Below are 27,605 nucleotides of genomic sequence, written 5' to 3' on the forward strand. Positions count from 1 at the left end.
ATCAGGAGCTGCACAAGTGTGTGTGATTTGGAGGTGGAGGTGCTCCCTCCTAACTGTGTACAGACTGTAGACCACTGAGTGTACGGATTTACACTCATTCATCTTGTCTCTGCTTTTTGCCAGCAGTACCAGGGTCGACAGCCGAAGACAGAGGTCATCTGGGGATTCGGGACTTGGCGGCTCCGGTGTTCTTCAGACCGTTGGTGGTGGAGGCCGTGTGGGACACGGCCTCTCTCTCGTCGGGGTCTTCTATCTTCGAGCCTGCCCACACGTCACCTGGTGTTAATTGACTTTGCAATTTCTGTGTATTTAGTTGTGTATTGTCACAACAGTAAATTGTTACCTTTTGGCTTACTCACTGTCCATTCATTTGCGCCCCCTGTTGTGGGTCCGTGCTACGACACCTTCCCAACAATTTTCTTCTCAAAGTAATCCAGGAAATCTTGTGCTGTAAAAAAAGAGTGACTTACAGGTGGTTGTCCATGAATAAGTGTTGCCACCGTGTCGAACAAGAACTTTTGAGTTACGCCTGTTTTTGTTGATCAAATCAGCGTAACATCCACTTTGTAGCCAGTAATGCATGCTTATAGTCTAAGATAGCATCACGCCACAAAAGGTGGAATACTTCTAATTTTAAACTACGCCATTTCCGTTCTAGATATCTAGCCTTATGTTTTAGGCCATGCAAGTAATCACTGAACCAAGGTGACTGTGTTTTGGGAGGGCGTGGTTTTAATATAGGTGGCGCAATCATGCCGAGTGTAGTTTTGAGCACTGAGTTTAAACTATCCACAAGCCTATCTACTGGTTGGGCATTTTCCAAATGTGATGTTAAGATATCTGTCAGTCTAGCTTCGAGATCAGTCGTAGTTGAGTTTATGCATCGCCGCAGTGATAAATAAGGTTGTTGCTCCACTAAACACGACAGTGAAATGGTAAACTTAGTGAGTGATCAGAGACCACCGATGCAAGAGGCATGATGTCAATATTTGTGACAGCAATACCATGTGTGAGAACAAGCTTGAGTGTATTTCCACTAATGTGCGTCGAGTCCTGAATGCATTGCTGAAATCCTAATGCATCCACAATTTCCATAAATGATTTGCAGAGGGGATCAGAAGGCTTATTTATATGAATGCTAAAGTCACCAATAATCAGAAAGTTATCTGCACTAGTTGACAAGTTAGAGATGAACACACCAAATTCATCTAAGAATTCAGAGTATGGGCCAGGAGGCCTATATACAGTGAGTAAAATAAGTATTTGAACACCCTGCAATTTTGCAAGTTCTCCCACTTAGAAATCATGGAGGGGTCTGAAATTTTTATCTTAGGTGCATGTCCACTGTGAGAGACATAATCTAAAAAAGAAAATCTGGAAATCAATGTATGATGTTTTTAAATAATTTTTTTGTATGTTACTGCTGCAAATAAGTATTTGAACACCTGTGAAAATCAATGTTAATATTTGGTACAGTAGCCTTTGTTTGCAATTAGAGGTCAAACATGTCCTGTAGTTCTTGACCAAGTTTTCACACGCTGCAACAGGGATTTTGGTCCACTCCTCCATACAATTCTTCTCCAAATCTTTCAGGTTTAGAGTTTCAGCTCCCTCCAAAGATTTTCTACTGAGTTCAGGTTTCAGTTTATTGCCATTTGCAGTAGAAAAACCACATTGGAATTGAAAAAAAATTGCGAGCAGATTTCAGTGCGCATCAAACACACAAACACAAACCATTCAATTCAACATGTACAGCATAATTAAAACCCCCAAGCCACATAAAAATCTTAAAAGAAGGTATTCAAAGTCAATAAATAGCAGTTTAAAATATCAAAAACTTAGGTGCCCGTGCAGATCCAAAGTGCTTTACTATAGTGCATCGTTTCAAATTTTCACAGCCTCTGGGGAAAAACTCCTGCTATGGCGGGATGTTGTGCTTTTAATGGCACAATACCTTCTGCCAGAGGGAAGCAGGTCAAAACGTCACTGGCCGGATGATGAGATGGGTCATTAATGATCGATAATGCCCGAGAAAGAAGTCTTTTTTATAAATGTCCTCCAGATCAGGCAGCTCCACACAGGTCTGGAGACCTGCCAGGCCACTCCAGGACCTTGAAATGCTTCTTATGGAGCCCCTCCTTAGTTGCCCTGGCTGTGTGTTAGGGGTCATTGTCATGCTGGAAGACCCAGCCATGACCCATCTTCAATGCTCTTACTGAGGGAAGGAGATTGTTTGTCAAAATCTCACAATACATGACCCCATCCATCCTCCCTTCAATACGGTGCAGTCGTCCTGTCCCCTTTGCAGAAGAGCACCCCCAGAGTATGATGTTTCCACCCCCATGCTTCACGGTTGGGATGGTTTTCTTGGGGTTGTTCTCATCCTCTAAACATGGTAAGTGGAGTTGATTCCAAAAAGCTCTACTCTGGTCTCATCTGACCACATGACCTTCTCCCATGCCTCCTCTGGATCATCCAGATGGTCACTGGTGAACTTCAAACGGGCCTGGACATGTGCTGGCTTGAGCAGGGGGACCTTGTTGCAGGATTTTAAACCATGACAGCATCATGTGTTACTAATGTAATCTTTGTGACTGTGGTCCCAGCTCTCTTCAGGTCATTGACCAGGTCCTCCTGTGTAGTTCTGAGCTTTCTCAGAATCATCCTTACCCCACAAAGTGAGATCTTGCATGGAATCCCAGACCAAAGGAGACTGACAGCCATCTTGTGTTTCTTCCACTTTCTAATAAATAATCAGAACAGTTGTCTTCTACCAAGCTGCTTGCCTATTGTCCTGTAGTCCATCCCAGCCTTGTGCAGGTCTACAGTTTTGTCCCTGGTGTCCTTAGACAGCTCTTTGGTCTTGGCTATGGTGGACAGGTTGGAGTGTGATTGATTGAGTGTGTGAACAGGTGTCTTTTATACAGGTAACAAGTTCAAACAGGTGCAATTAATACAGGTAAAGAGTGCAGAATAAGAGGGCTTCTTAAAGAAAAATTAACAGGTCTGTGTGAGACAGAATTCTTGCTGGTTGGTAGGTGTTCAAATACTTAGTTGCAGCAGTAACATACAAATAAATTATTAGAAAATCATACATTGTGATTTCCGGACCTTTTTTTTTTTTTTAGATTATGTCTCTCACAGTGGACATGCACCTAAGATGAAAATTTCAGACCCCTCCATGATTTCTAAGTGGAAGAACTTGCAAAATCGCAGGGTGCTCAAATACTTATTTTCCTCACTGTACAGTGACAAAGTAATACGGCTGATTTTTATTCTTCTGACCTTGGCAATACGTAGCATCGTGGGCAGAGCGGAGAATTTGATGCTCAAACTAATTATATTTCTTAACCCCAAAAGCTAATAAATTAAACCTAGATTTATAAATAAGAGCAACACCCCCACACAAGGGACGTGACTAAATGTGTACGCCGGTGGGCAGGCCTCATTTAAGAGGAGGACAGCTATAGGTTTAAGCCAGGTTTCACATAGCCCAATCATATCTACGTTATGACCAATAATTAGATCATTAATCAACAATGATTTTGAGGACAGTGATCTAATGTTAATGAGACCCAGGCTAAGGACCTCAGTGGGGTTGACAGTTGGACTGTTTGGATTTAGGGGTGGTTCCAGAGTAGCATAGATAAGATGCCTGGAAGTAGGTTTAGGTTTGAGACATTTCATGCGGGTTGTTGGTAGCAGACAAAATATTTGATATTGCTGAAACAGCCAGCGGGCCATCCTCAATTTCAACATCATCCAACGTAGTAGTGGGTATTAGGTTTGCAAACAATATCCCTCTATGATTTTTATGGACACAGAAACAGGCCACAGTCTCAACTGGACGAATTTCCGTCCCTGCCACATAAACTTGTACTATCACCATAGTGGATTTTCTGCACTAATTTCCCAGCTAAGCTAATGGATTCCATAATCACATTTGTCATAAGTCTTGCGGGGTCTCTAATCACATTCTCTGTGGCCTGCTGCTGCTGACAAGATGGCGGCACCTTTCCCCAGTAGGGTGGAAGCTGTCTGGCATCAACAAGCCACAGCGGCCCCAGATTGAAGGCCAGTTATCAATAAAACTAAAGCCTTGCTGTTGACAAAACTGCACCATGCATTTGATGGTGTCAGCCTACTAAATGCCTCATCATTACCCTGGGAGGGGAGGGGACCAGAGACATTAACTGATGCAGACACATCTTTCTAGCAAGGTCACAAGTCCTCTCTATGTCCATTTTTGTGACCTCAGAGTGCTTCATCCTGACATCATTGGCGCCGACGTGAATAACAATGTGACTGTATCTCGTGTCATGTTCCTTAGTCTGTCTACCCTTCTGCAGCGTCAGCACCCTAAGATGGGATGCAATGTCGGGAGCTCTGGCCCCAGGAATACATTTAATGTCAACTGGCATCTGTAGCCTGACTTTACGGGTGATAGAATCATTTATCACTAAAGCCCGAAGTTTCGGCCTGGAGATAGGAGTGGAAGTCACCCGTGGGCTCAAAGAACTCACATCAGGCATATCCAAAGGAGAAAACCGGTTCACAGTTCACAGTGGCGAGTTTGCTCGGGGTATAGCAACTGGGCACCAAGCCCTACGTGACTTCCTTCACCTTACCACAGTCCGAAAGCCATCATCCACAGCCGGCATTTCTAGGCTAATGCATGGGTTAACGCAATAAATTTTCATCTGACTGAAATTTTTTCCTGGCAAAAATCAATGCCAGCAATTCCCTAAAATGTGTAGTGGGGCCACACAATCTTTTTTCTTCAATAAATACAGTATACAAATCTATTTTAAATAGCCTCTAAGGAGAGAGAGAAAAGCATAAAAAGAATGCAAAAGCTGAACATAAAGGTACATAAAAGGGTGGTGGTCGTGGGGGGTGCTTCCCCAGAAGTTATTAAAAGAGCAAGTCAAATTGTGTATATTCTGGTGAATTTTAATAGGTATGAAGCTCTCTGAAACAAAAGTCACTTCAAACTGCAAATTAAAAACACAGTATTGATTAATGGGGGTCTGGGGGTGCTCTTTAAAAGAGCATGTCAAATTTTGCATGCGCACTGAGAAACTTGAAACTGGCTTATTCACATTTAATCAGTAAAATGCTCTCACTCGTAAAACAAACGTAGCGTACCGCAAGTTAAACTTCGTCAAAGCCATATCAATCGTGACTCACCTTTTTGTGGATTAAAGTGGCTATGACACTTAAAGACAACATAGTCTTATTACATGTAACAAAGGTTACATAATTCTGTCAACCTAAGCGTTTTGGGAAAATGGACACGGTTCTCCCGTTATATACAACATTTGAACGTCCCGCCACTGAAAAATGTGCACGCCCTGTGACCAGCTTCCTGCTAAGCACCAAACCTGAAATACGTCACTACGTGTAGACCATATCATTTACACTTTTTTAGCGGCAGAAACTTTGGTTAAACACAGCTCTCAGGGACTTGTTTGTCGATATGCCTGACCAGTGTGTTGCAGCATACTGCACAAACACAAGGGCGAAAGGTTTTAGCCTTTTGAAGTCCAGGCAGATTGATCGAAAGCTGCTGTGTTGTGTGATGCACAAAATGTCAGGCTGCCACTCGCACACCCGCATTTGCTCCCGACAGCAGACACTTTCCTCTACCGCAGGGGTATTCAGCTCCAGTCCTCGAGGGCTGGTGTCCTCCAACTTTTAGATGTGTCTGTGCTTCAACACACCTGAGTCAACTAATAAAGCCATTAGCAGCACTCTGGAGAACCTGACTGCAAAATGAGCAGGTAATTCAGCCATTTGATTCAGGTGTGTTGGACCAGGGACACATCTAAAAGTTGCAGGACACCGGCCCTCGAGGACTGGAGTTGAATACCCCTGCTCCATGTTCTCACCGCTCACAGGAACACCTAAAATATCAACCCCAAATAATATGTTCACAATAATCCTGAAATGGTCAAGGAACTTGTAAAAATATCAGTGCAATACGTAGTCAACACGGCGGCGGCATGTTCATTGTTGTTTTCGGCGATCTTTTTCAAAACGTTCGCCATTTATTTCCTATTCTTTCATGAAAATAATGTAACTAAACACGGATGAATGCAATGCCAGGCACTTGAAAACGGCAAAAACCCAAAGGTAATGACGGTGGTCCGCAAGTAGTAGCCACACTATCATGGCTCCGGAAAAATAACAAAGGCAGTAAACAGACGCTAGAATCGAAAATGCTATAATTATAGTGTTATAAACAGCAGCAACAAAAATCAATACCTTACCATTCAGTATTCTGCAGCCTTTCAAAATCCATCGGAATTGACACATCTCTTGCCTCTGCTTTGGTTCCGCCATAAGCACCGTCTGCATTATTTTTGCTGTCAGAATGCTCCTGGTTTGAATGTTCATCTGAAATATACGGCTCCAATCTGTAGGGTCTAATCACTGCTGCGACATCCTCAGGATCCGAGTCAGTCTCGATTTCCTCACAGAAACAATCCACACTTGAAGAGGAGTCAGAAAAGTTCTCGATCTCATTACTGTCCATGCTGAGGCCCATCTGTTCCTGTTGTCAATCGAAGAGACAAAGATGGGACTCTACACGCTGTGACGTCACGGCATCACGTGACCGCTGATGGAACGCTGCCAGCACGCTTTCCAAGAAACACACTTCTGAGAAGGTGTACAAACTTTATTTCTCAGTGATAATGATTAAAACCACTTTCAACTTAGAATACTGTATGTATATTTTGATATTTATATCGGTTTTACCTCATTTTTTAGGTGTCATATCCACTTTAAAGTCGCTAACCAGGACTCTTGGTGCGATCAAGAAACGAGGCTTGTCCACTGTGTCCCACCGGAGTTTTTATTCGTTCCTCATTAACATGGCTTTGCGCGCGTATGTGTGGTTAAATTTTCCAAATAACGGAAATCCGTCGTGGTGACAGAGAACTTTAACCCAAGGGCTAATGCTAATGGGCACGCTAGCCAGCCCAACGCTAACCTCATCTGGAGTGTCCGTAACATCTAACTCCACTGAGCTAACAAGCTGTTCTAACTTACGGACTCGGCTCTGTTGCCAGATCAGCTTTGCAGGTTGGAGCCTTGTCATGGACCATTTTCTTCAACTTCCACCAAAGATTTTCAATTGGATTAAGATCCGGACTATTTGCAGGCCATGACATTGACCCTATGTGTCTTTTTGCAAGGAATGTTTTCACAGTTTTGCTCTACAGCAAGATGCATTATCATCTTGAAAAATGATTTCATCATCCCCAAACATCCTTTCAATTGATGGAATAAGAAAAGTGTCCAAAATATCAATGTAAACTTGTGCATTTATTGATGATGTAATGACAGCCATCTCCCCAGTGCCTTTACCTGACATGCAGCCCCATATCATCGACTGTGGAAATTTACATGTTCTCTTCAGGCAGTCATCTTTATAAATCTCATTGGAACGGCACCAAACAAAAGTTCCAGCATCATCACCTTGCCCAATGCAGATTCGAGATTCATCACTGAATATGACTTTTATCCAGTCATCCACAGTCCACGATTGCTTTTCCTTAGCCCATTGTAACCTTGTTTTTTTCTGTTTAGGTGTTAATGATGGCTTTTGTTTAGCTTTTCTGTATGTAAATCCCATTTCCTTTAGGCGGTTTCTTACAGTTCGGTCACAGACGTTGACTCCAGTTTCCTCCCATTCGTTCCTCATTTGTTTTGTTGTGCATTTTCGATTTTTGAGACATATTGCTTTAAGTTTTCTGTCTTGACGCTTTGATGTCTTCCTTGGTCTACCAGTATGTTTGCCTTTAACAACCTTCCCATGTTTGTATTTGGTCCAGAGTTTAGACACAGCTGACTGTAAACAACCAACATCTTTTGCAACATTGCGTGATGATTTACCCTCTTTTAAGAGTTTGATAATCCTCTCCTTTGTTTCAACTGACATCTCTCGTGTTGGAGCCATGATTCATGTCAGTCCACTTGGTGCAACAGCTCTCCAAGGTGTGTTCACTCCTTTTTAGATGTAGACTAACGAGCAGATCTGATTTGATGCAGGTGTTAGTTTTGGGGATGAAAATTTACAGGGTGATTCCATAATTTATTCCTCAGAATTGAGTGATTCCATATTTTTTTCCCTCTGCTTGGTCTAAAAAAGTAACCGTTACTGACTGCCACAATTTTTTTTCCTGATTTCTTATAGTGTTTCTTAAAGCCAGAAAGTTGCCATTTGAAATGACTTTAGTTTTGTGTCATGTCTGTGATCTGCTTTTTTTCTACAAAATTAAACAACTGAATGAACATCCTCCGAGGCCGGTGATTCCATCATTTTTGCCAGGGGTTGTAAAACATCAACTTTATAATAAGATGGTGACGTCGTCCATCTAAACGCGCATGCAGCGCGGTCTGATCTGGTACAGAGACGGACATTTAACTCTGTACACATTGGCTTTTATGTCCCTAGTTTGCAAGAAAATGGTAAAGCCTCGGTCCCACCAAATAATAAAGCCGTGAATAATGAGCCACGTATGGATTTGTCAGTGATTATTCGACTAATGACCCACGTATAAATCTATCACGTATCCGCTACGAAGAAGCCTCTATGTGCCTCTAAGTACCTGTTAAGAAAAATTTTTTTTTTCCCCCAACACCACCAGCAAGTGTAAGTGCATGGCACTTGATTGGCATTTTAGTAAGAGGGTGCACACAGAGAGTAAGGAGGGCAGCATCCTGTTACCCAACCAGCTTAGAAAATTAAGAGATTTTATTTCAGTTTTTATTTCATGCAAAACATTTCAGTCTAGTCTTTTTTTTTTGTCAACAACAATGCATGTTAATGCTGCAAAAATATGGCCGTTGACTATATTTTGTTTTGTCTGACAAAATTAACACTAGTTAACAGTTACTAGGAAAGAGTCACCGAGAGAACACGGCAGGGATGTAATCAGGACCAAGTGTGGGACCAAACAGGGATCAACAAAATCAGAATATCCCAATCATTTTGATAACATCAGTGGTGACAATCACTGCATGATCAATATAGTTAACAAATTTAACAAGTTCTTTGGGAATGTTGGTCCAGACTTCTCTGCTGAGATTCCAGACCCAAAAGTCAATTTAATGCAACAATGATTAAGAATACTCACTCAATGTTTCTCTCCTCAACCAATGAACAAGAAATCAAAAGAATAGTTCTCAATTGTACAAGCAAATATTCCACTGATTGTCATGGCATTGATATGTCACTTGTTAAGTGCGTTGTCGATTATATTGTAACTGCTTTCACCCATGTTTGCAACTTGTCATTCCAGTCCGGTTGTTTCCCAAGTAAAATGAAAATAGCAAAAGTATTACCATTATTCAAAAGTGGGAATAAACATAGTTTCACCAATTACAGACCAATCTCACTGCTGCCTCAGTTCTCAAAAATTATGGAAAAATTATTCTCCGCTAGACTTGTAAGCTTCATCAACAAACATCAATTAATAAATGAAAGCCAGTATGGCTTTAGGCCAAATAGAACCACCTCTATGGCAACAGTTGACGCAGTAGAAGGCATAACAAATGCACTGGATCAAAATAAGCTTGCTGTTGGTATCTTTATCGATTTTAAAAAAGCGTTTGACACAATCAATCACTCTATTTTAATAAGCAAATTAGAGAATTACGGGATCAGAGGATTAGCTGGGAACTGGATCAGAAACTACCTGACTGGAAGAGTACAGTATCTGAAGATGGGTGAATATTCATCTGAACTTCTTAGCATTACCTGTGGTGTCCCCCAGGGGTTAGTATTAGGTCCAATCCTGTTCAATCTGTACATAAATGATATATTTAATGTATCACAGTCATTAAAATTAATTCTCTTTGCTGATGACACCAATATTTTGTATAGTAGCTCAGATTACAATGAGCTTATGGATACGGTGAATGTGGAAATGAATAAACTAAAAACATGGATGGATACAAACAAATTAATTTTAAATCTAAACAAAACAAAAGTAATGACTTTTGGTAATCACCAAAGCAATCCATACTTTCAAGTTATTATTAATGGTGTACAAATTGTAAATGTATTTGAGAATAAATTCCTAGGTGTAATTATGGATAGTAAATTATTTTGGAAAGTTCACATCAGTCATATAAAAAACAAGATTGCCAAGAGCCTCCCAATTATAAATAAAGTTAAACAATATCTTGATCATGACACACTGTGTATGTTATACTGTTCATTGGTGCTCCCCTACTTTACATACTGTGTTGAAGTATGGGGCAACAATTTCAAATGCTCATTAAATCCGTTATTTTTACTGCAAAAAAGGGCAGTGCGAATCATTCACAAAGTTAGGTACTTAGAACATACTCATGATCTCTTTATTCAGTCCAGGTTATTAAAAGTGTATGACCTTGTAAAATATAATACACTCATCTTGCTCTTTAAAGCTTTTAATAATCAACTACCGAACAACTTGCAAAAATGTTTTGCTCTTAAAGAGAACATTCATCATTTGAGAGGCTATGGAGATTTTGTTCTGCCTAATGTTAGAACTACTCGAAAAAGTTTTTGTGTGACAGTTTGTGGGGTGAAATTGTAGAATGCTCTGGATTTACAGCAGAGGCTCTGCCGAAACATTCACAAATTCAAGTCCTCATATAAAAATGCGGTTTGGTCTGTATACAGAGAGAATTGAATTTAATGTACTGTTCTTTATCAGTGTTGTGCTGTACCTTACGATTCCTTATAATTGTTGGTATGATCTACTCTACCTGTGAATTTCTTACCATTGCTGGTGTGTGCTATATATCATGTTACCATTTTGGTATTTTTGTCCTTACCATTACTGGTATCTACCTCTTTGTTAACAATAATCTTGAATATGTATAAATTGCTGTTTTACGTTTTGTTTTTTAATTTTTGTTTTCAGTTGATCTGACAAGGAAGTCATTGTGATTATTTTTTTTTGTGTGTGTTAAAATGAATGATGGGGGTGGGACTTAAGTTTTCTTCTTCCCACTCCTTTTCGAGCTAAATGATAAATTAATTGCATATGTACTGGATATATATATATATATATATATATATATATATATATATATATATATATATTTTTCTTGTGTATTAACCTGCTCGAAATGAATAAACAAACAAACAAGTGTGAACTTGAAAATGGCACATTTTTCCCTTTTGACCATGTCACCACTGTGTTCATCATACTTTTAAGGAATGACTTCTTCATGGTCTTCATACAAGTGTGACGGGGCCCTTATTTAGGGAGGGAGGCTCAGAAAATTACTGTATGACATTTTGACCATGAAGACGGTTACTTTGGAGAAATGGGGCTGGGCCGGGAGAACCTTGATAACTTAAAGACTGAGCAGCCTTGAAGCTGCGCTTGTGACTTGTTTGCAGCATTTGGTGATTTACACAGTTAGCTTATTCTGGTGCACTGAACTCCACATGACCACAAAGTTAGTGTGTGAAGAAGGAGTGATCACTCCAGTGCTCTTTTTAAATGCAGAGGATTTCCAGTGTACTACATCATCACCACTACTCCCTTTGTCTGAGCAGGAAATGCTCACAGACATCAAACACACTCTGTTATCCAACAGTGGAACTTACTCATGGCACTGGTCTAACACGCCATAAGCACCGAAACATTCTTACAGAAAATATAAGTGTGTGCACTGTGTTGGTACACACCTGATCCACACACACTTTGTCCTCATACAGCTGATGGATGTATTTGGGCTTCTTTCCACTGCTGTTCATCAGAATAGGCCTGAAGGTCATATAACATCACAGTTCAAATCAGACTTTAAGTTCATTCCTCAGTAGTACAATTACAGAAAAACACCTGACATTTACAGGGACCAAAGCAAAAAAATAAAATAATAAATAAATAAATAAATCTTTTTTTTTTCTTTTTTTTTTTTTTAACAGCCAAATCATAAGCTGTTCACCATCTACCATTTTATCGAAACCCTTTAGTGATCACGTCCTAAAACGTAAGGTAAAACAAGGTGGAAACAGATAAGAAAAACAATCAGAATCAACAGAAATCTTTTAAAATGCAAAAGATTAAATATGAGCTGTGTTCTTTTTCTTGGTCAAAAAAGTTTGAGCAGAAATTTTTAAAAATGGTTTGATTTTCTCTTCATATTTAGAATCAGAATCAGAATCACCTTTAATGTCATTGTAATTTGCATTGCAACGAGATTTGAGTGCAACTCCAAAAAGGTGCTTTCCATGGTGCAAGTAATTTTTAGCCAAATAAAAGATAATAAAATAACAATAAATTATTCAGAGTATATGTATAACTAGATAAACATAAGATAAAATAAAAGAAAATGTGGACCCAGTAAAATGTAAAACGAGAATTATATTCAACTGTGGAATCATATTCAAATCAAATCAATTTTATTTATATAGCGCCAAATCACAACAGTTGCCCCAAGGCGCTAATTGCACATGGTTTATAGATATTGCACAAGAAATTTGAAAAGTGCAAATTAGAGTGATTTGTTACTGTTCAGTACATTTTCATTATAACAAGCTAATAAAAAAATAAAGTCACTGGCAAATGGAAAACATAAAAAAAAGTAACCATTTTCTCTTATTCCAGACATGTAAGTAGGTTGAGGTCAAAAATAGGGAGGTGTTCCAGGCACGTCCATCTGGGAGGAGACCCTGGGGAAGACTTGGGACCAGTGGTGGGCACAGTTCTGATAATCCGCTAACTGCTATTTAGCAAAGCTAACTTTTTCGTTAGCGGATTAGCTTTTCAGCTATCTTTGAAAACCATCAGCGGATTAATTAGCTTCCGCTAAATTTAGTTCTGCTAATTTTCAGTCCGCTAACATTTCTTTGCTAGCATAGTTAAAGCCAAACAGTCGAGAACATTTGTAAACCCTAAAGCCAAACATTAATTCCTGTCTCTTGCGTGTTTTGCAACAGACAGGCCTCCTTCTCCAGCAGAAGGAGGCGGGCCTCTGTTGCTGGAAAAAAAAAAATACAATCAATATACAGCAGCTCAAACAGTGGCAGAAGAGGTAAATCGCAACGTCCTTTTCACGGATCGTCACAACATAACTCTTCACCAAACTAACTACATTTCTTGAACTATAAAAAAAAACAAATCTATAACACTAATAACACTGTTAAACTAACATGTACTACAATAATAATAAAAAAACAAGCCCTGAACTCCCATAATGCATTGCTGCAATGCATTATAATTGACAGTGTGTCTGCTTTAAAAGACAGCAAACCTTTACTTTTAAGTGAAAAGACACTTATTTATGGACTTAAATTTGTCTCATTAATACCTGCAAATGCACAGAGGGTAATCTATAAGTAGCCCTTGATTTGCACGTGTTTTGTGATCCACAAACACAAATTTCTGATGTGTAACTTGTGTGCTGGTTTTTACAAATAGATGTGTATTTTAAAAAAAGGCATTTGCAAAACTGAAAATTCTGTTTGTGAAGTGTGACTCAGCATGCTGATCACACGTTGGCCACTATTCACACTCCCATCCAGTAGATGGCAGTGTTCTATGCAGTTTGACGGGAATTAGTGCATTACTTTAATAGTGCAATATTTTCACTTTCACTTTGTAAAAATGACAGAGTTGCTTTTAGATAAAATGTCCAGAATTAGTCTGTTTATAAATGAAACCATGAGTGACAGTGCCTTGCGTTTGATCTACATGGATTAGTGCACGGATTAGCTGTGAACAGGACATTAGAAGCTGTTGTGTTTACGTCTTTAGCGAGACCTGGCTGGAGCCAGACGTGCCTGACGGCTTGTTAACACCAGATAACTTCACCATTCATCGGCTGGACCGGACCAAAAACTCAGGCAAGCTGGGCGGAGGGGGTGTGTACTTTATGATTAAGTCCTCCTGGGCCACAGACGTTCGTATCCTAGCGTCTCATTGTACACCAGTCCTAGAGTTACTCACCATTAAAGTAAGGCCCTTTTATCTGCCCAGAGAATTCAGCTCAGTGATACTAAGTGTAGTGTATATTCCACCTACTACATCCGAGGATATTAAAACCCAAGCCCTGGACGAGCTGTATAGGATTATAAATGGACTTGAAAACACACACCCCGATGCTGCTTTCATTGTTTTGGGAGACTTTAATCGAACAAACATGAAAAAAGTATTGCCCAAATACTATCAGCATATTACTATGGCCACCAGGGGAGATCAGACCCTAGACCACTGCTATACACCCTTTAAGGACAGCTACAAACCCCTCCTCCGCCCCGCTCTAGGCAAGTTGGACCACAGCATGGTCCTCCTCCTTCCTGCCTACAGACAGAGACTGACACAGGAAAAACCGGTTCCTAGGGAAATATTTAAATGGGACACTGCAGCAGACGAAGCTCTCCAGGACTGCTTCGAGACAACCGACTGGCAGATGTTTGCTGACTCAGCAGAGGGAGACCTCAACGAGTACACAGACTCTGTCACTGGTTATATAGGGAAGTGCACTGAGGATATTGTACCAAAAACCACCATCTGCACCTACCCTAACCAGAAACCATGGGTCGGGCTAGAGGTACGTGCCAAACTCAAAGCACGCACCGCTGCCTTTAATTCTGGAGACCCTGAGGCCTACAAAGCAGCCAAGTATGACCTCAGAAAGACTGGACGAACATCACAGCGGGAGTATAGGAAGAGGGTTGAATCTGCCCAACAGAGCAACAGTGCGCAGCAGGTGTGGTATGGCCTCCACTGCATGACGGACTACAGGGGGAGGAGCAGGTCTGTGGAGATGTCCAGCGCATCATTCCCGGACGAGCTCAACACCTTCTACGCCCGGTTTAATGCAGACAACACCACACCTGTCACCAAACCACATGTGGAGAGTGAGGACGCCACACTCCACATAGACACAGCTACAGTGAGACGGGCGTTCAAGAAAGTAAACCCTCATAAGGCTCCTGGGCCCGACGGCATCCCAGGGCGGGTGCTGAGAGTCTGCGCTGACCAACTCGCCGAGGTGTTTACCAACATCTTCAATCTGTCACTGAGCTTGTCTATTGTGCCCACCACCCTCAAGACCTCCACCGTTGTTCCTATCCCAAAGACCCCCACAGCAACCTAAGTCATTTAGGACTTTCGGCCCATAGCACTCACATCTGTCATCATGAAGTGCTTTGAGCGGATAATTAAGAAACATATCTGTGTTTCCCTCCCCGACACCCTAGATGCCCTGCAGTTTGCATACAGAGCAAACAGGTTGCCAGAGGACGCCATTGCTCTGGCAGTTCACACCTCCCTCAGCCATCTGGAGAAGGGGAATACGTATGTGAGAATGCTCTTCATTGATTACAGCTCAGCATTCCACACTATAATCCCCTCCAAACTGGTCACCAAGCTCACTGCCCTAGGCCTGGAGAAGTCCATGTGCTGCTGGATCTTGGACTTCCTCACTAACAGACCACAGGTGGTGAGAATCGGCAGACACCACTCCTCCACACTTGTCTTCCGCACGGGTGCTCCTCAGGGCTGTGTTCTCAGTCCACTTCTCTACTCCCTCTTCACGTATGACTGTACAGCCAAGCACTGCTCTAACGTGATCCTCAAGTTTGCTGATGACACCACCATCTTGGGCCTCATCACTGACAACGACGAGACTGCCTACAGAGATGAGGTGAAATCACTGACCAGCTGGTGCCAGGAGAATAACCTCTCTCTGAACGTCAGCAAAACTAAGGAGATGATAGTGGACTTCAGGAGACAGCATGGAGGTCAGCACTCCCCCATCCACATCAACAACACCGAGGTGGAGCAGGTCAGCAGCTTCAAGTTCCTCGGCGTCCACATCACTGAGGACTTATCCTGGACCTTACATGCAGACACTGTGGTTAAGAAAGCCCGGCAGAGACTCTACTTCCTGAGAAAGCTGAAGAAGAAGCTGCACCAGCCAGAGTCAGAAAGCACTGCAGAGGGTGGTGTGCACGGCTGAGGACCTCACTGGCAGCAGTCTTCCCACCATCCAGGACATTTACCACAGTCGGTGCCAGCGTAAGGCACGCAGCATCATTAAGGATCACATCACACTCACCCTGCAAAAGGACTATTCGAACTGTTACCCTCTGGCAGGAGGTATAGGAGTCTGCCAGCCCGTACCAAAAGACTCAGGAACAGTTACTATCCACAGGGTGTCAGACTACTGAACTCTAAATAACACAGAACTATGATAATAACACTGCACTAAGCCACTTCTTTAACACTATATGTCTATTGCTGTTATCAATGTGACTGTATCTTGTATGTCACCACCTTACCTTTCAGAACTCATCTCAGTTTTTACTATTTATTATTACCTGTGCAATAACCTGCTACACAACTGTGCAATATGTCATGTGCAATAATACTATGTGCAATATGAACAATACTACAACCTGTGAATACTACAACCTGACTACTGTTGACTATTATTATTTATTTATTTATTTTTACATTGCATATATTTCGGCATTTATATTGCATGCTATTAGTACTTCCTGCGAGTCTGAACAGTCCTTCTCATCCTAAGCATTTCATTGCACTGTTGACTCTGTGTTAACCTGCATATGATCAATAAATTATCTTGTATCTTGTACACTGCCACTGTCTTTAGCATTCTGTGTGTAAGGTAAATCAATCAATCAACTTTTTTCTTATATAGCGCCAAATCACAACAAACAGTTGCTCCAAGGCGCTCCAAATTGTAAGGCAAGGCCATACAACAATTATAAAAAACCCCAACGGTCAAAACGACCCCCTATGAGCAAGCACTTGGCAACAGTGGGAAGGAAAAACTCCCTTTTAACAGGAAGAAACCTCCAGCAGAACCAGGCTCAGGGAGGGGCAGTCTTCTGCTGAGACTGGTTGGGGCTGAGGGAAAAAAAACAGGAAAAAGACATACCGTGAAGGGGGGCAGAGATCGATCACCAATGATTAAATGCAGAGTGATGCATACGGAGCAAAAAGAGAAAGAAACAGTGCATCATGGGAACCCCCCCACAATCTACGTCTAAAGCAGCATAACCAAGGGATGGGCCAGGGTCACCCGATCCAGCCCTAACTATAAGCCTTAGCGAAAAGGAAAGTTTTAAGCCTAATCTTAAAAGTAGAGAGGGTATCTGTCTCCCTGATCTGAATTGGGAGCTGGTTCCACAGGAGAGGAGCCTGAAAGCTGAAGGCTCTGCCTCCCATTCTACTCTTACAAACCCTAGGAACTACAAGTAAGCCCGCAGTCTGAGAGCGAAGCGCTCTAATGGGGTAATATGGTACTATGAGGTCCCTAAGATAAGATGGGACCTGATTATTCAAAACCTTATAAGTAAGAGTAGAATTTTAAATTCTTGGATTTTTGGGTTTGTGATCACTTCATACTGAATTTACTCAGAAGTCTCTGTGGTGCTTAAACTCAAAGCTGGTTTATCAGTCACCGACAGCGTGCCGAGTCAATACTGAAAGTTGGTGGGTCACTGTAACCCCGCTAAAGTTTTTTTTTTTTCATTCTAGAGTTATTAAAGTTAATTTTTCAGTTAAATTGAAGTCTGGGTCCCCTGCTGGAGCTGTTACCCCTTCAACCGATCCCAGATAAGCGTTTGAAGATGAGTGAGTGAAAAGGACTTTGTCAGACAAAAACAAATGTATCAAATTAGTTCCTCATACGTTTTGTGTGACTGGGACTCAACAATGATGTGTTTGGTTTGTTTTTTTTAAGCAGGCATCATCTCAAGATCTATTTTTGATTACAAATTGTAATTTCACTTTTTAAGATATCTCATGATTCATCTTAACTTTGTCAACTAAATAGTAAGACCCTTCGGCTGCTCCCTTGTTTGCACTCGGGGTCGCCACAGCAAATCCAAGGTGGATCTGCATGTTGAATTGGCACAGATTTTACGCCGGATGCCCTTCCTGACGCAACTCCACATTACATGGAGAAATGTCACATTTTAAAAATCCGGCTCACTGGAAATCTTATGATGCGATGATGCGTTTCACTCTAATTTGCGCAAAACCTGCCACGCATTCTCCCTACTGCATATAGTCACATCGGGGCCACCATAGAGCGCTTTATTACCATTTGCCTAATTCTGATGAGATTTATAGTCAGCTGTTCTTTCTGTTACACTTGAACTGGTGGAGCTAGTGTTAAAAATACGTGATTAAATAGTGCCAAGATCATGTTTTGCTGCCTTACTGCTCCCAGGCCCTTTTTGCTGATTTCTATTAAAGCCCAAAACTGCAATTATATATATATATATATATATATATATATATATATATATACATACATATACACACACATATATACATATATACATACATACACACACATATATACATATACACACACACCCTAACCTGTAGGAAGTTTGTATTTCTACAGAAAACTGAGCTAAAAATTTAATAAAAAATACCACCACCAAACCAACTGAATTCTAAATTACGTTTTGTGATATGCTATCACCAGAATGCAGCGCTTTCAAATGCCACCAGCTGTAATATAAATAATAAAAATCACCAGTGATTATACCTCTACAAAATTCAGCAGTGCTTTAATTTTCCCTCAAAATATTTTATTTCACAAACTGTATCTCATTTTAATAGTTTATCTTTTACAGAGTAAAAACTGAAGGAAATCAATTGTAAGGCCTGAAAGAAGTTTCTGTAGGAAGTATTTTAGACATAAGGTCAAGTGAGATGGGAAGTAAGGTTGCTTTTTAACCAAGACCATCAAATACGACCATCGGGTATTGCGAAGACTTTGCGCCGTCTGTGCACTGCATAAGTCCATTCTTGCTACTGCCAGAGTCTTGAAATTCACAGGGAACATTCTTGGGACACAGACCTTGGACAAGTTCAAAGATGGCGAGCCTTGACATTTTAAGAGGTTAAAAAGTCACATTCTGTTTCAATCTTTTCACTTTTGTTTTTGAGTAGCAGGGGTGACAGCTGGTCTCTCCAAAAATGCTTTGTGTGTTTATATACGTCTTCTAAAACCCAAAATGCTGTTTTTGGAACCTAATAACACCTCTGAACTTATTTACAAGCCATTTCACGACATTAGCATGGTGACGTCACAGGTCGTAGCTAACTGCAAAACTCCGTTTTGTTTGTTTGTAAATATATCCTCTTTTCATATTACGCAAAAGCTAGCAAGAAATGAACATTTCTAAACTAAAAAAGCTGTTTTTTTAAACCTGATAATATCTTTGGAGTCATTTACAAGACATCTTGCTGATGTTAGGATGCACACTAACTTACACTAACTCAAAGCTAACTTCCTATAGAGTTAAATCTGTCTCACTAATACCTGCAAATGCACAGATGGTGATCTACAAATATTCCTTGATTTGCAAAACATCTGCTGTTAAAATGGAAATATTGTTTTTGACTGATTGATAGAGGGGCTTTATTGAACATGTACAAATGACAATAGGATCTCAAGAATTAAACAACTGCAAATTATAAAGAACACAATGCTCATACGGCTGAGGGTATTTTACCTTTGTGTTATTTTTAAATACTTGAAATATACTGGACTCATCTAGAGGATTTAGTACTGCTATAACGAACTGATGCAGAAGGTGGCAGCAATGCAACAATAAGGATGAGGGCTGCCGTTAAATGCCATAGAAGAAGAAAGGGTGCGCTTGATTTTATCTACAGGGTCACGTTTTGAGAGGAGCATGTTTCGTGTCAAAATAAAGCCATAATATGTTATTGTGGTTGTTGTCCATTCGGCTGCTCCCATTTTTAGTCGGGGTCGCCACAGCGGATACAGCCAGATCTGCATTAGTAGTTGGCACAAGTTTTACGCGGATGCCCTTCCTGATGCAACTCCAGTGTAACCTGGAGAAACACACACACAGCCGCTGGTGTTCCAAAGAGGTCTCCCATCCAAGTACTAACCAGGTCCCACACTGCTTAGCTTCTGAGATCTGATGGGATCAGACTGACACAGAGCAGATCGGATTTTTTTTTTTTTTTTTTTTTTAAAGTTAGCAGTTTTCTATGGAAAAATAAAAGGAACATGGGAACAAATTTTAACAGAAATCCATATACAAACAGAGGTTTGCAGGGCAGAGATGTCACGGAGGGAACCATCTTGGAAGTACTAATGTTACAATGTCAAAACAAAGGTTTAATGTCAAAATAAAGGTTATGAAAATTAATCCCCCAAATTTTTGTAATAAAGGCTGCACACATCATTGTGCCATGTGCAAGCCATATCCGAAAGTTGAGGTCGATCTGACAGTCAAAGAGATATGTGACACACACACACACACACACACACACACACACACACACACACACACACACACACACACACACACACACACACACACACTTCTTGCTTTATAGATTTACATTTGGGCAAAGGTGAAGGTCAAAAATATTTGACTTTTAATCGAACTCAATTCAACATGAATGAAGCTAACTCAAGTGAAAAGTGTACCCCCCCAAACAAAAAGGATTCTGCTTTAAATAAATTATTTTGTCAAAGGTCAATCAAGCCACTCATTTGTTTGATCAGAAGATTAATGTGGGTTATTTACATTTTAAAATCTGTTCCTTTAAAGTTCAAAACAGAAATAACAAACCTTCATAAGCCACAACAAACAAACCAAACAAACTTTAAAGAACTCACCTTTTGCGTTTTAAATTCAGAATGTGGTTATTCTGCACCAGCGTAACAATGAACTGTATCAGCTGAAAGAAAAAAAGGAAAAAAAAAAATAACAGATTCCTCCCTGATCAGCCAATGTCACTGCTGTCAACATCAACACAATGATAACACATTGCTAACAAGTTTTTATGTTAAGTGAATTCACTTCATCCACAGTAATATGAAAATTAATGCACCAAACTCGCACAGAATCCATGTGGTTGATCCAGCTACAGGGTTTGACTGCAAAGCTTTACATGAGGAGCGCTGCAGCGGACACGTCTGCTGAGTTATGTTGCTGCAGCACAATAACTGTACTTTAAATTTCAATTCATTTCATTTGGTCAGCTCCAAATCACAACAAAGCTGCTTCAGGCGCTTCACACAAGTAAGGTCTAACCTTACCAACTCCTAGAGCAAGCACACAGGCAACAGTGGCAAGAAAAAACTCCCTCTGATGATTTGAGGAAGAAACCTCAAACAAGCCAGACTCAAAGGGGCAACCCTCTGCTTGGGGCCATGCTAACAGTTACAAGGTTTTGCAAACTTTACAAGCTGAAGAAACAGAAAACAGGAAATCAAAGCACCATCAAAAACAAGGTGCAATTGTTGTGATGACCACAAAAGCATTTAAGCCACAGGCAGGGGGTCATCCAGCACCCCAGGATTCATCAATCATGCTGTCAGTCACCGCAGCAGTTTATTCCAAAACACAGACTGCAGTGTGCAGCTTCAGCCTCAGGCATGGCATCTTGTAGTCAGTTCAACGCCCTGCAGTTTGCAGCTGTCAATCTTGTGAGACGTCATCAGTGCCTCAAACAGAGAGAAAAAGAGCAGAATCAGTCGGCCAGAAAAGCCATACCTAAGGTATGAGTTCCCTAGCAGCAAACCAACAGGGAAGCAGAGAGAATAGTCAGGTGAGCACCAGCCGCTAGCCCTAAGCTTCATTAACAGACTCAGAATTTAGACAAAGGTGAGGCAGAGACCTGTTCCATCACTATTAAAATGACTTTAAATGGATAAGAAGGATCGTTCCATACTATGCCAGTATGCCAGCCATACAAAAAGGAGAATAGATGCGTCTTAAGTCTGGAGTTGAATGTCTACAGAATCTGACTGTTTTATCTCCATAGGGAGATCATTCTACAAAGCAGATGCAGGATAAAATAAAGCCTTGTGGCCCATAGTTTTTATTCACCCTAGGGTCACAAAGTAGTCCTGCACCCTAAGAACACAGTGGGCCGGTACATAGGGTTTAATTAAGGTCAGCTAAGTAGGGAGGTGCTAGATCGTGAATAATTTTATAGGTTACTAACAGAACCTTAAGATCTGATCTCACAGAGACAGGAAGCCAGTGAAGAGACGCCAAAATGGGTGTAATGTGGTCAAACTTTCTGCTTCCTGTAAGGGTTCTGAAGCCAAAGCAGCAACAACTGCACAATAATGATGTTTACTGTGAACATCCAGACGGAAACTAATCAAATGACACCTGAAGATAAACAGACACCTCGACATAAAATGATGGAAAAATAATGACTGAGAATCTCAAGTCGGGTATTTCCTGTTAAGATCACAGGTGGGTTAATTAGAGGATCATCTCCAGCAGGGTCCTGCTCAGTCATGCCTGAATAGAGGCTTTGTCTGTCACTGCTTCTTATGATAAGAAGGAAGCCTGAAAGTTACACGTGGCTAAATAAGTACCAGATAGGACCAAAATGCTTTCAAATATCAAACAATAACATTTTCCAAACCGAGAATCTCCATTCAGATAATGGGACATGTTAGTTGTGATCATTATATTTAGCATGGAATAACCTTGTACATGTTTTATGTGCACCTTAATATTTTAACTTGTCAATAAAGATTATAACTAATGATATTTGTATAGTCTCATTTAGAAGAGTGAAATAAATAAAAATGAAAAAAGTCAATTTAAAACAAAGGTTAATAAATTTTTTTTTTAATCAACAATCATGACTTTTTATTAAAAAAATCGATTTCTTTACCAGCCCTGACATAAAGCCTCCTGATGTTAGAAAACGACATCTGAAAATACTTATAATATAATTATAATAATTCCTTGTCGTGGCTGAAGAAACAAACCCCTCTGTGTTTTTCTGCTCCGGGTGCGTCTCGGCCGGTACTTTGCGCCACAGCGGCTCGTTCATTAATGTCTCAGCATTTATCACAGACATCAGTGAACAGTTAAGTGTTCTGACACGTATCATACCGTGCAGAACCAACCCCAACCTCTCAGTGGAAATGGGACTGTCAATACGAGGGCTGTCCATAAAGTATAGGTCCTTTTAATTTTTTTCAAAAACTATATGGATTTCATTCATATGTTTTTTACGTCAGACATGCTTGAACCCTCGTGCGCATGCGTGAGTTTTTTCCGCGCCTGTCGGTGACGTCATTCGCCTGTGAGCACTCCTTGTGGGAGGAGTCGTCCAGCCCCTCGTCGGAATTCCTTTGTCTGAGAAGTTGCTGAGAGACTGGCGCTTTGTTTGATCAAAATTTTTTCTAAACCTGTGAGACACATCGAAGTGGACATGGTTCGAAAGCTGGTTTTAAGTGAAAATTTTAACGGCTGATGAGAGATTTTGAGGTGACACTGTCGCTTTAAGGACTTCCCACAGTGCGAGACGTCGCGCAGTGCTCTCAGGCGGCGTCATCAGCCTGTTCAAGCTTAAAACCTCCACATTTCAGGCTCTATTGATCCAGGACGTCGTGAGAGAGCAGAGAAGTTTCAGAAGAAGTCGGTTTCAGCATTTTATCCGGATATTCCACTGTTACAGGAGATTTTTTTAATGAAAGACGTGCGGACGGGTCCGCGCGTCGGGACGCAGCCGACGCGGTGCGGCGGCACAGGAAAAACACCTCAGTGTTGATAACCATTTGTAAAATCCAGGCGGCTTTTGATGGCTTTCAGTGGAGTGAGTATATGTGAAATTGTTTAACAGCTGGACATGTTCCAACTTGTCCTTAAGGCTTCCAACAGAGGTGTTTTTCCTGTGGCGGAGCGCCAACGCGCGGACCCGTCCGCACGTCTTTCATTAAAAAAATCTCCTTTAACAGTGGAATATCCGGATAAAATGCTGAAACCGACTTCTTCTGAAACTTCTCTGTTCTCTCACGACATCCTGGATCAATAGAGCCTGAATGTGGAGGTTTTAAGCTTGAAACAGGCTGATGACGCCGCCTGAGAGCGCTGCGCGACGTCTCGCACTGTGGGAAGTCCTTAAAGCGACAGTGTCACCTCAAAATCTCTCATCAGCCGTTAAAATTTTCACTGAAAACCAGCTTAATTTTTCGAACCATGTCCACTTCGATGTGTCTCACAGGTTTAGAAAAAATTTTGATCAAACAAAGCGCCAGTCTCTCAGCAACTTCTCAGACAAAGGAATTCCGACGAGGGGCTGGACGACTCCTCCCACAAGGAGTGCTCACAGGCGAATGACGTCACCGACAGGTGTGGAAAAACTCACGCATGCGCACGAGGGTTCAAGCATGTCTGACGTAAAAACATATGAATGAAATCCATATAGTTTTTGAAAAAAATAAAAAGGACCTATACTTTATGGACAGACCTCGTATATGCTGGTTCATTTGTCAAGGTGTAACAGCTGTATGAGTTTATGAGAAACACACCCACGTATGCCAATGTTTTTAATGTAGTCAGCATGCGCAGGCTAAATCATCAATGTGTAACAGGGCCTTTAAACTAATCCACTTCATTTTATTTGCTCCACATCATAGGATGGGAACAGCTGATCTCAGGTTCTTGGGAAGGGTACTTGGTCACTTCCCATGGGCTTGGTGTTATTAATTAGTCCCCATCAATTACAACCACAATTCCAATGAAGTTGGGACGTTGTGTAAAATGTAAATAAAAACAGAATACAATGATTTTCAATATTGAATTGGATACACCACAAAGACAAGATATTTAATGTTCAAACTGATAAACTTTATTGTTTTTGTGCAAATATTTGCTCATTTTGAAATGGATGCCTGCAACACGTTTCAAAAAAGCTGGGACAGTGGTATGTTTACCACTGTGTTATATCACCTTTCCTTCTAACAACACTCAATAAGTGTTTTGGTACTGAGGACACTCATGATTGGGTATAAAAGGAGCCTCTCCAAAAGTCTCAGTCATTCACAAAGAAAGATAGGGTGAGGATCACCACTTTATGAACAACTGCGTGAAAAAAAATAGTCCAATAGTTTAAGAACAATGTTTCTCAATGATCAATTGCAAGGACTTTAGGGATTCCATCATCTACAGTCTATAATATAATCAAAAGATTCAGAGAATCTGGAGAACTTTCTACATGTATGAAGAAAGGCTGAAAACCAACACTGAATGCCCGTGACCTTCGATCCCTCAGGTGGCACTGCATTAAAAACGACATCCTTGTGTAAAGGATCTTACCACGTGGGCTCAAAAACACTTCAGAAAATCATTATCAGTTAACACAGTTCGTCGCTACATCTACAAGTGCAAGTTAAAACTCTACCATGCAAAGTGAAAGTCATCAACAACATCTAGAAACACCGCCGCCTTCTCTGGGCCCGAGCTCATTTGAAATGGACAGACGCAAAGTGGAAAAGTGTGCTGTGGTCTGATGAGTCCACATTTCAAAGTGTTTTTGAAATCATGGACGTCATGTCCTCTGGACAAAAGAGGAAAAAGACCATCGAGATTGTTACCAGTGCAAAGTTCAAAAGCCAGCATCTGTGATGGTATGGGGGTATGTTAGTGCCCATGACATGGACAACTTACACATCTGTGATGGTATGGGGGTGTGTTAGTGCCCATGGCATGGACAACTTACACATCTGTAATGGCACCATCAATGCTGAAAGGTACATCCAGGTTTTGGAGCAACACATGCTGCCATCCAAGCAACGTCTTTTTCAGGGACGTCCCTGTTTATTTCAGCAAGACAATGCCAAGCCACATTCTGCACGTGTTACAACAGCGTGGCTTCGTAGTAAAGAGTGCGGGTACTAGACTGGCCTGCCTGCAGTCCAGACCTGTCGCCCATTGAAAATGTGTGGCGCATTATGAAGCGCAAAATACGACAATGGAGACCCCGGACTGTTGAACAACTGAAGTCGTACATCAAGCAAGAATGGGAAAGAATTCCACCTACAAACCTTCAACAATTAGTGTCCTCAGTTCCCAAACGCTTATTGAGTGTTGTTAGAAGGAAAGGTGATGTAACACAGTGGGAAACATACCACTGTCCCAGCTTTTTAGAAACCTGTTGCAGGCATCCATTTCAAAATGAGCAAATATTTGCACAAAAACAATAAAGTTTATCAGTTTGAACATTAAATATCTTGTCTTCGTGGTGTATTCAGTTGAATATAGGTTGAAGAGGATTTGAAAATCATTGTATTGTTTTTATTTACATTTTACACCAACGTCCCAACTTCACTGGAATTGGGGTTGTAGTAACCATTATAGTGTTTAACATTAATTACAATAGGTTTGCTAATTAGAACACCTTTATCATACTTCAATTATTCTCATGCAAATCACAAATAGAACAGACCTTACCCAAGTGATGCTTTGTGAATTTAATTGGTGCTCCAAATAATGTGATTAAAAAATTTTAAAAGTATCAATGAACTATCATAAAACCAGTTTGCCTTGTATTGACAAAGTCTTCCAATAAATGTGCATGTTTCAATTTTACACATTTGTTTTCAGGAAGCAGCATCATATGATGGACCCAGCAGAGGACTAACCTTCTTGATGAGCTGTTGTTGATGAACATGTTTCTGTCTCAGATCTGAGATTTCTCTCCACAGTGTTTCGTTCTCCCTGGAAAACATAACACAATGTTTCAGCCTGACATGATACACACACTTTCATGTTCACTGACAGTCACTGGTACAAGGAGGGAGGAGACTCTTTTATAACCAACCACCAGTGTTACAGACTTAAGAGCTTGGAGGGGGAAGCAAAAATTATAGTATGGGGGGGTGCCAGAATGGGCAATGTTCAAAGCTTTCACTGCAGAGCGTGGTGGACACCAGTGGTCAGGGAAGACATCTGACTGAAGGAGTCCTTCTAGGATATGTTATTTTGGAGGACTCCTGAGGCAGGTGCAATGTACCGACAGGCCCGAGAGGCGGCAGCCTCTGCTGTGAGGGACAGCAGCAGGTGTGGGAGGAGTTCGGAGCAACCATGGAGAAGGACTTTCGGTCAGCACCAAGGTGCTTCTGGCAGACCGCGAGGCACCTCAGGAGGGGAGAACAGGAAACCATCCAAGCTGTCTACAATAAGGATGTGACTCTGGTGACCTCAACTGAGGAAGTAATCCAGCACTGGAAGGAACACTTTGAGGAACTCCTGCAACAGACTGGAGTGCCCTTTTTAGTAGGGGCAAAGCTGGAAGTTGATGGGGGATCATCATCAATTTCCCTAGTGGAAGTCACTGAGGTAGTCAAACAACTTTGCAGTGGCAAGGCCCAGGGGGTTGATAAGATCCGTCTAGAAATGCTGAAGGCTCTGGATGTGGAGGGACTGTCTTGGATGAGATGTCTCTTCAACACTGCGTTGAGGTCTGTGACAGTGCCCAAGGAGTGGCAAACTGGGGTGGTGGTCCCCATGTTTAAAAAAGGGGAAGAAAGAGCGTGTGCCAATTACGGGAGCATCACACAATTCAGCCTCCCTCGTAAAGTCTACTCCAGGGTGTTGGAAAGGAGGGTTCAGCCGATAGTCGAACCTCTGATTGAAAAAGAACAATGCGGGTTTTGTCCTGGTCATGGAACAACCGACCAGCTCTTCACTCTCACAGGGATTCTGGAGGGCGCCTGGGAGTATGTTTGTCTAGTCTACATGTATTTTGTGGACTTGGAGAAGGCGTAGGATTGGGTACCCCGGGAGATACTGTGGG

General features: G+C 41.3%; 1 protein-coding gene across 1 annotated transcript in view; it reads right to left on the minus strand.

Moving 5' to 3' along the window:
* Positions 1-26,560, minus strand: part of hsf2 (heat shock transcription factor 2) — a 53,056-nt gene extending 26,496 nt beyond the window's left edge. Inside the window, exons 1-3 of the mRNA XM_034165598.1 lie at positions 26,452-26,560; positions 20,671-20,732; positions 11,702-11,780 (exon numbers count right to left, since the gene is read on the minus strand). Of these exons, the coding sequence (XP_034021489.1) occupies positions 11,702-11,780; positions 20,671-20,732; positions 26,452-26,538 (228 nt within the window). The 5' untranslated portion in view covers positions 26,539-26,560. The remainder of the gene's footprint in view (positions 1-11,701; positions 11,781-20,670; positions 20,733-26,451) is intronic.
* Between the last annotated feature and the right edge of the window lie 1,045 nt (positions 26,561-27,605).

This window comes from Thalassophryne amazonica, unplaced genomic scaffold (genome assembly GCF_902500255.1).
Source record: "Thalassophryne amazonica unplaced genomic scaffold, fThaAma1.1, whole genome shotgun sequence".
Lineage (NCBI taxonomy): Eukaryota > Metazoa > Chordata > Actinopteri > Batrachoidiformes > Batrachoididae > Thalassophryne > Thalassophryne amazonica.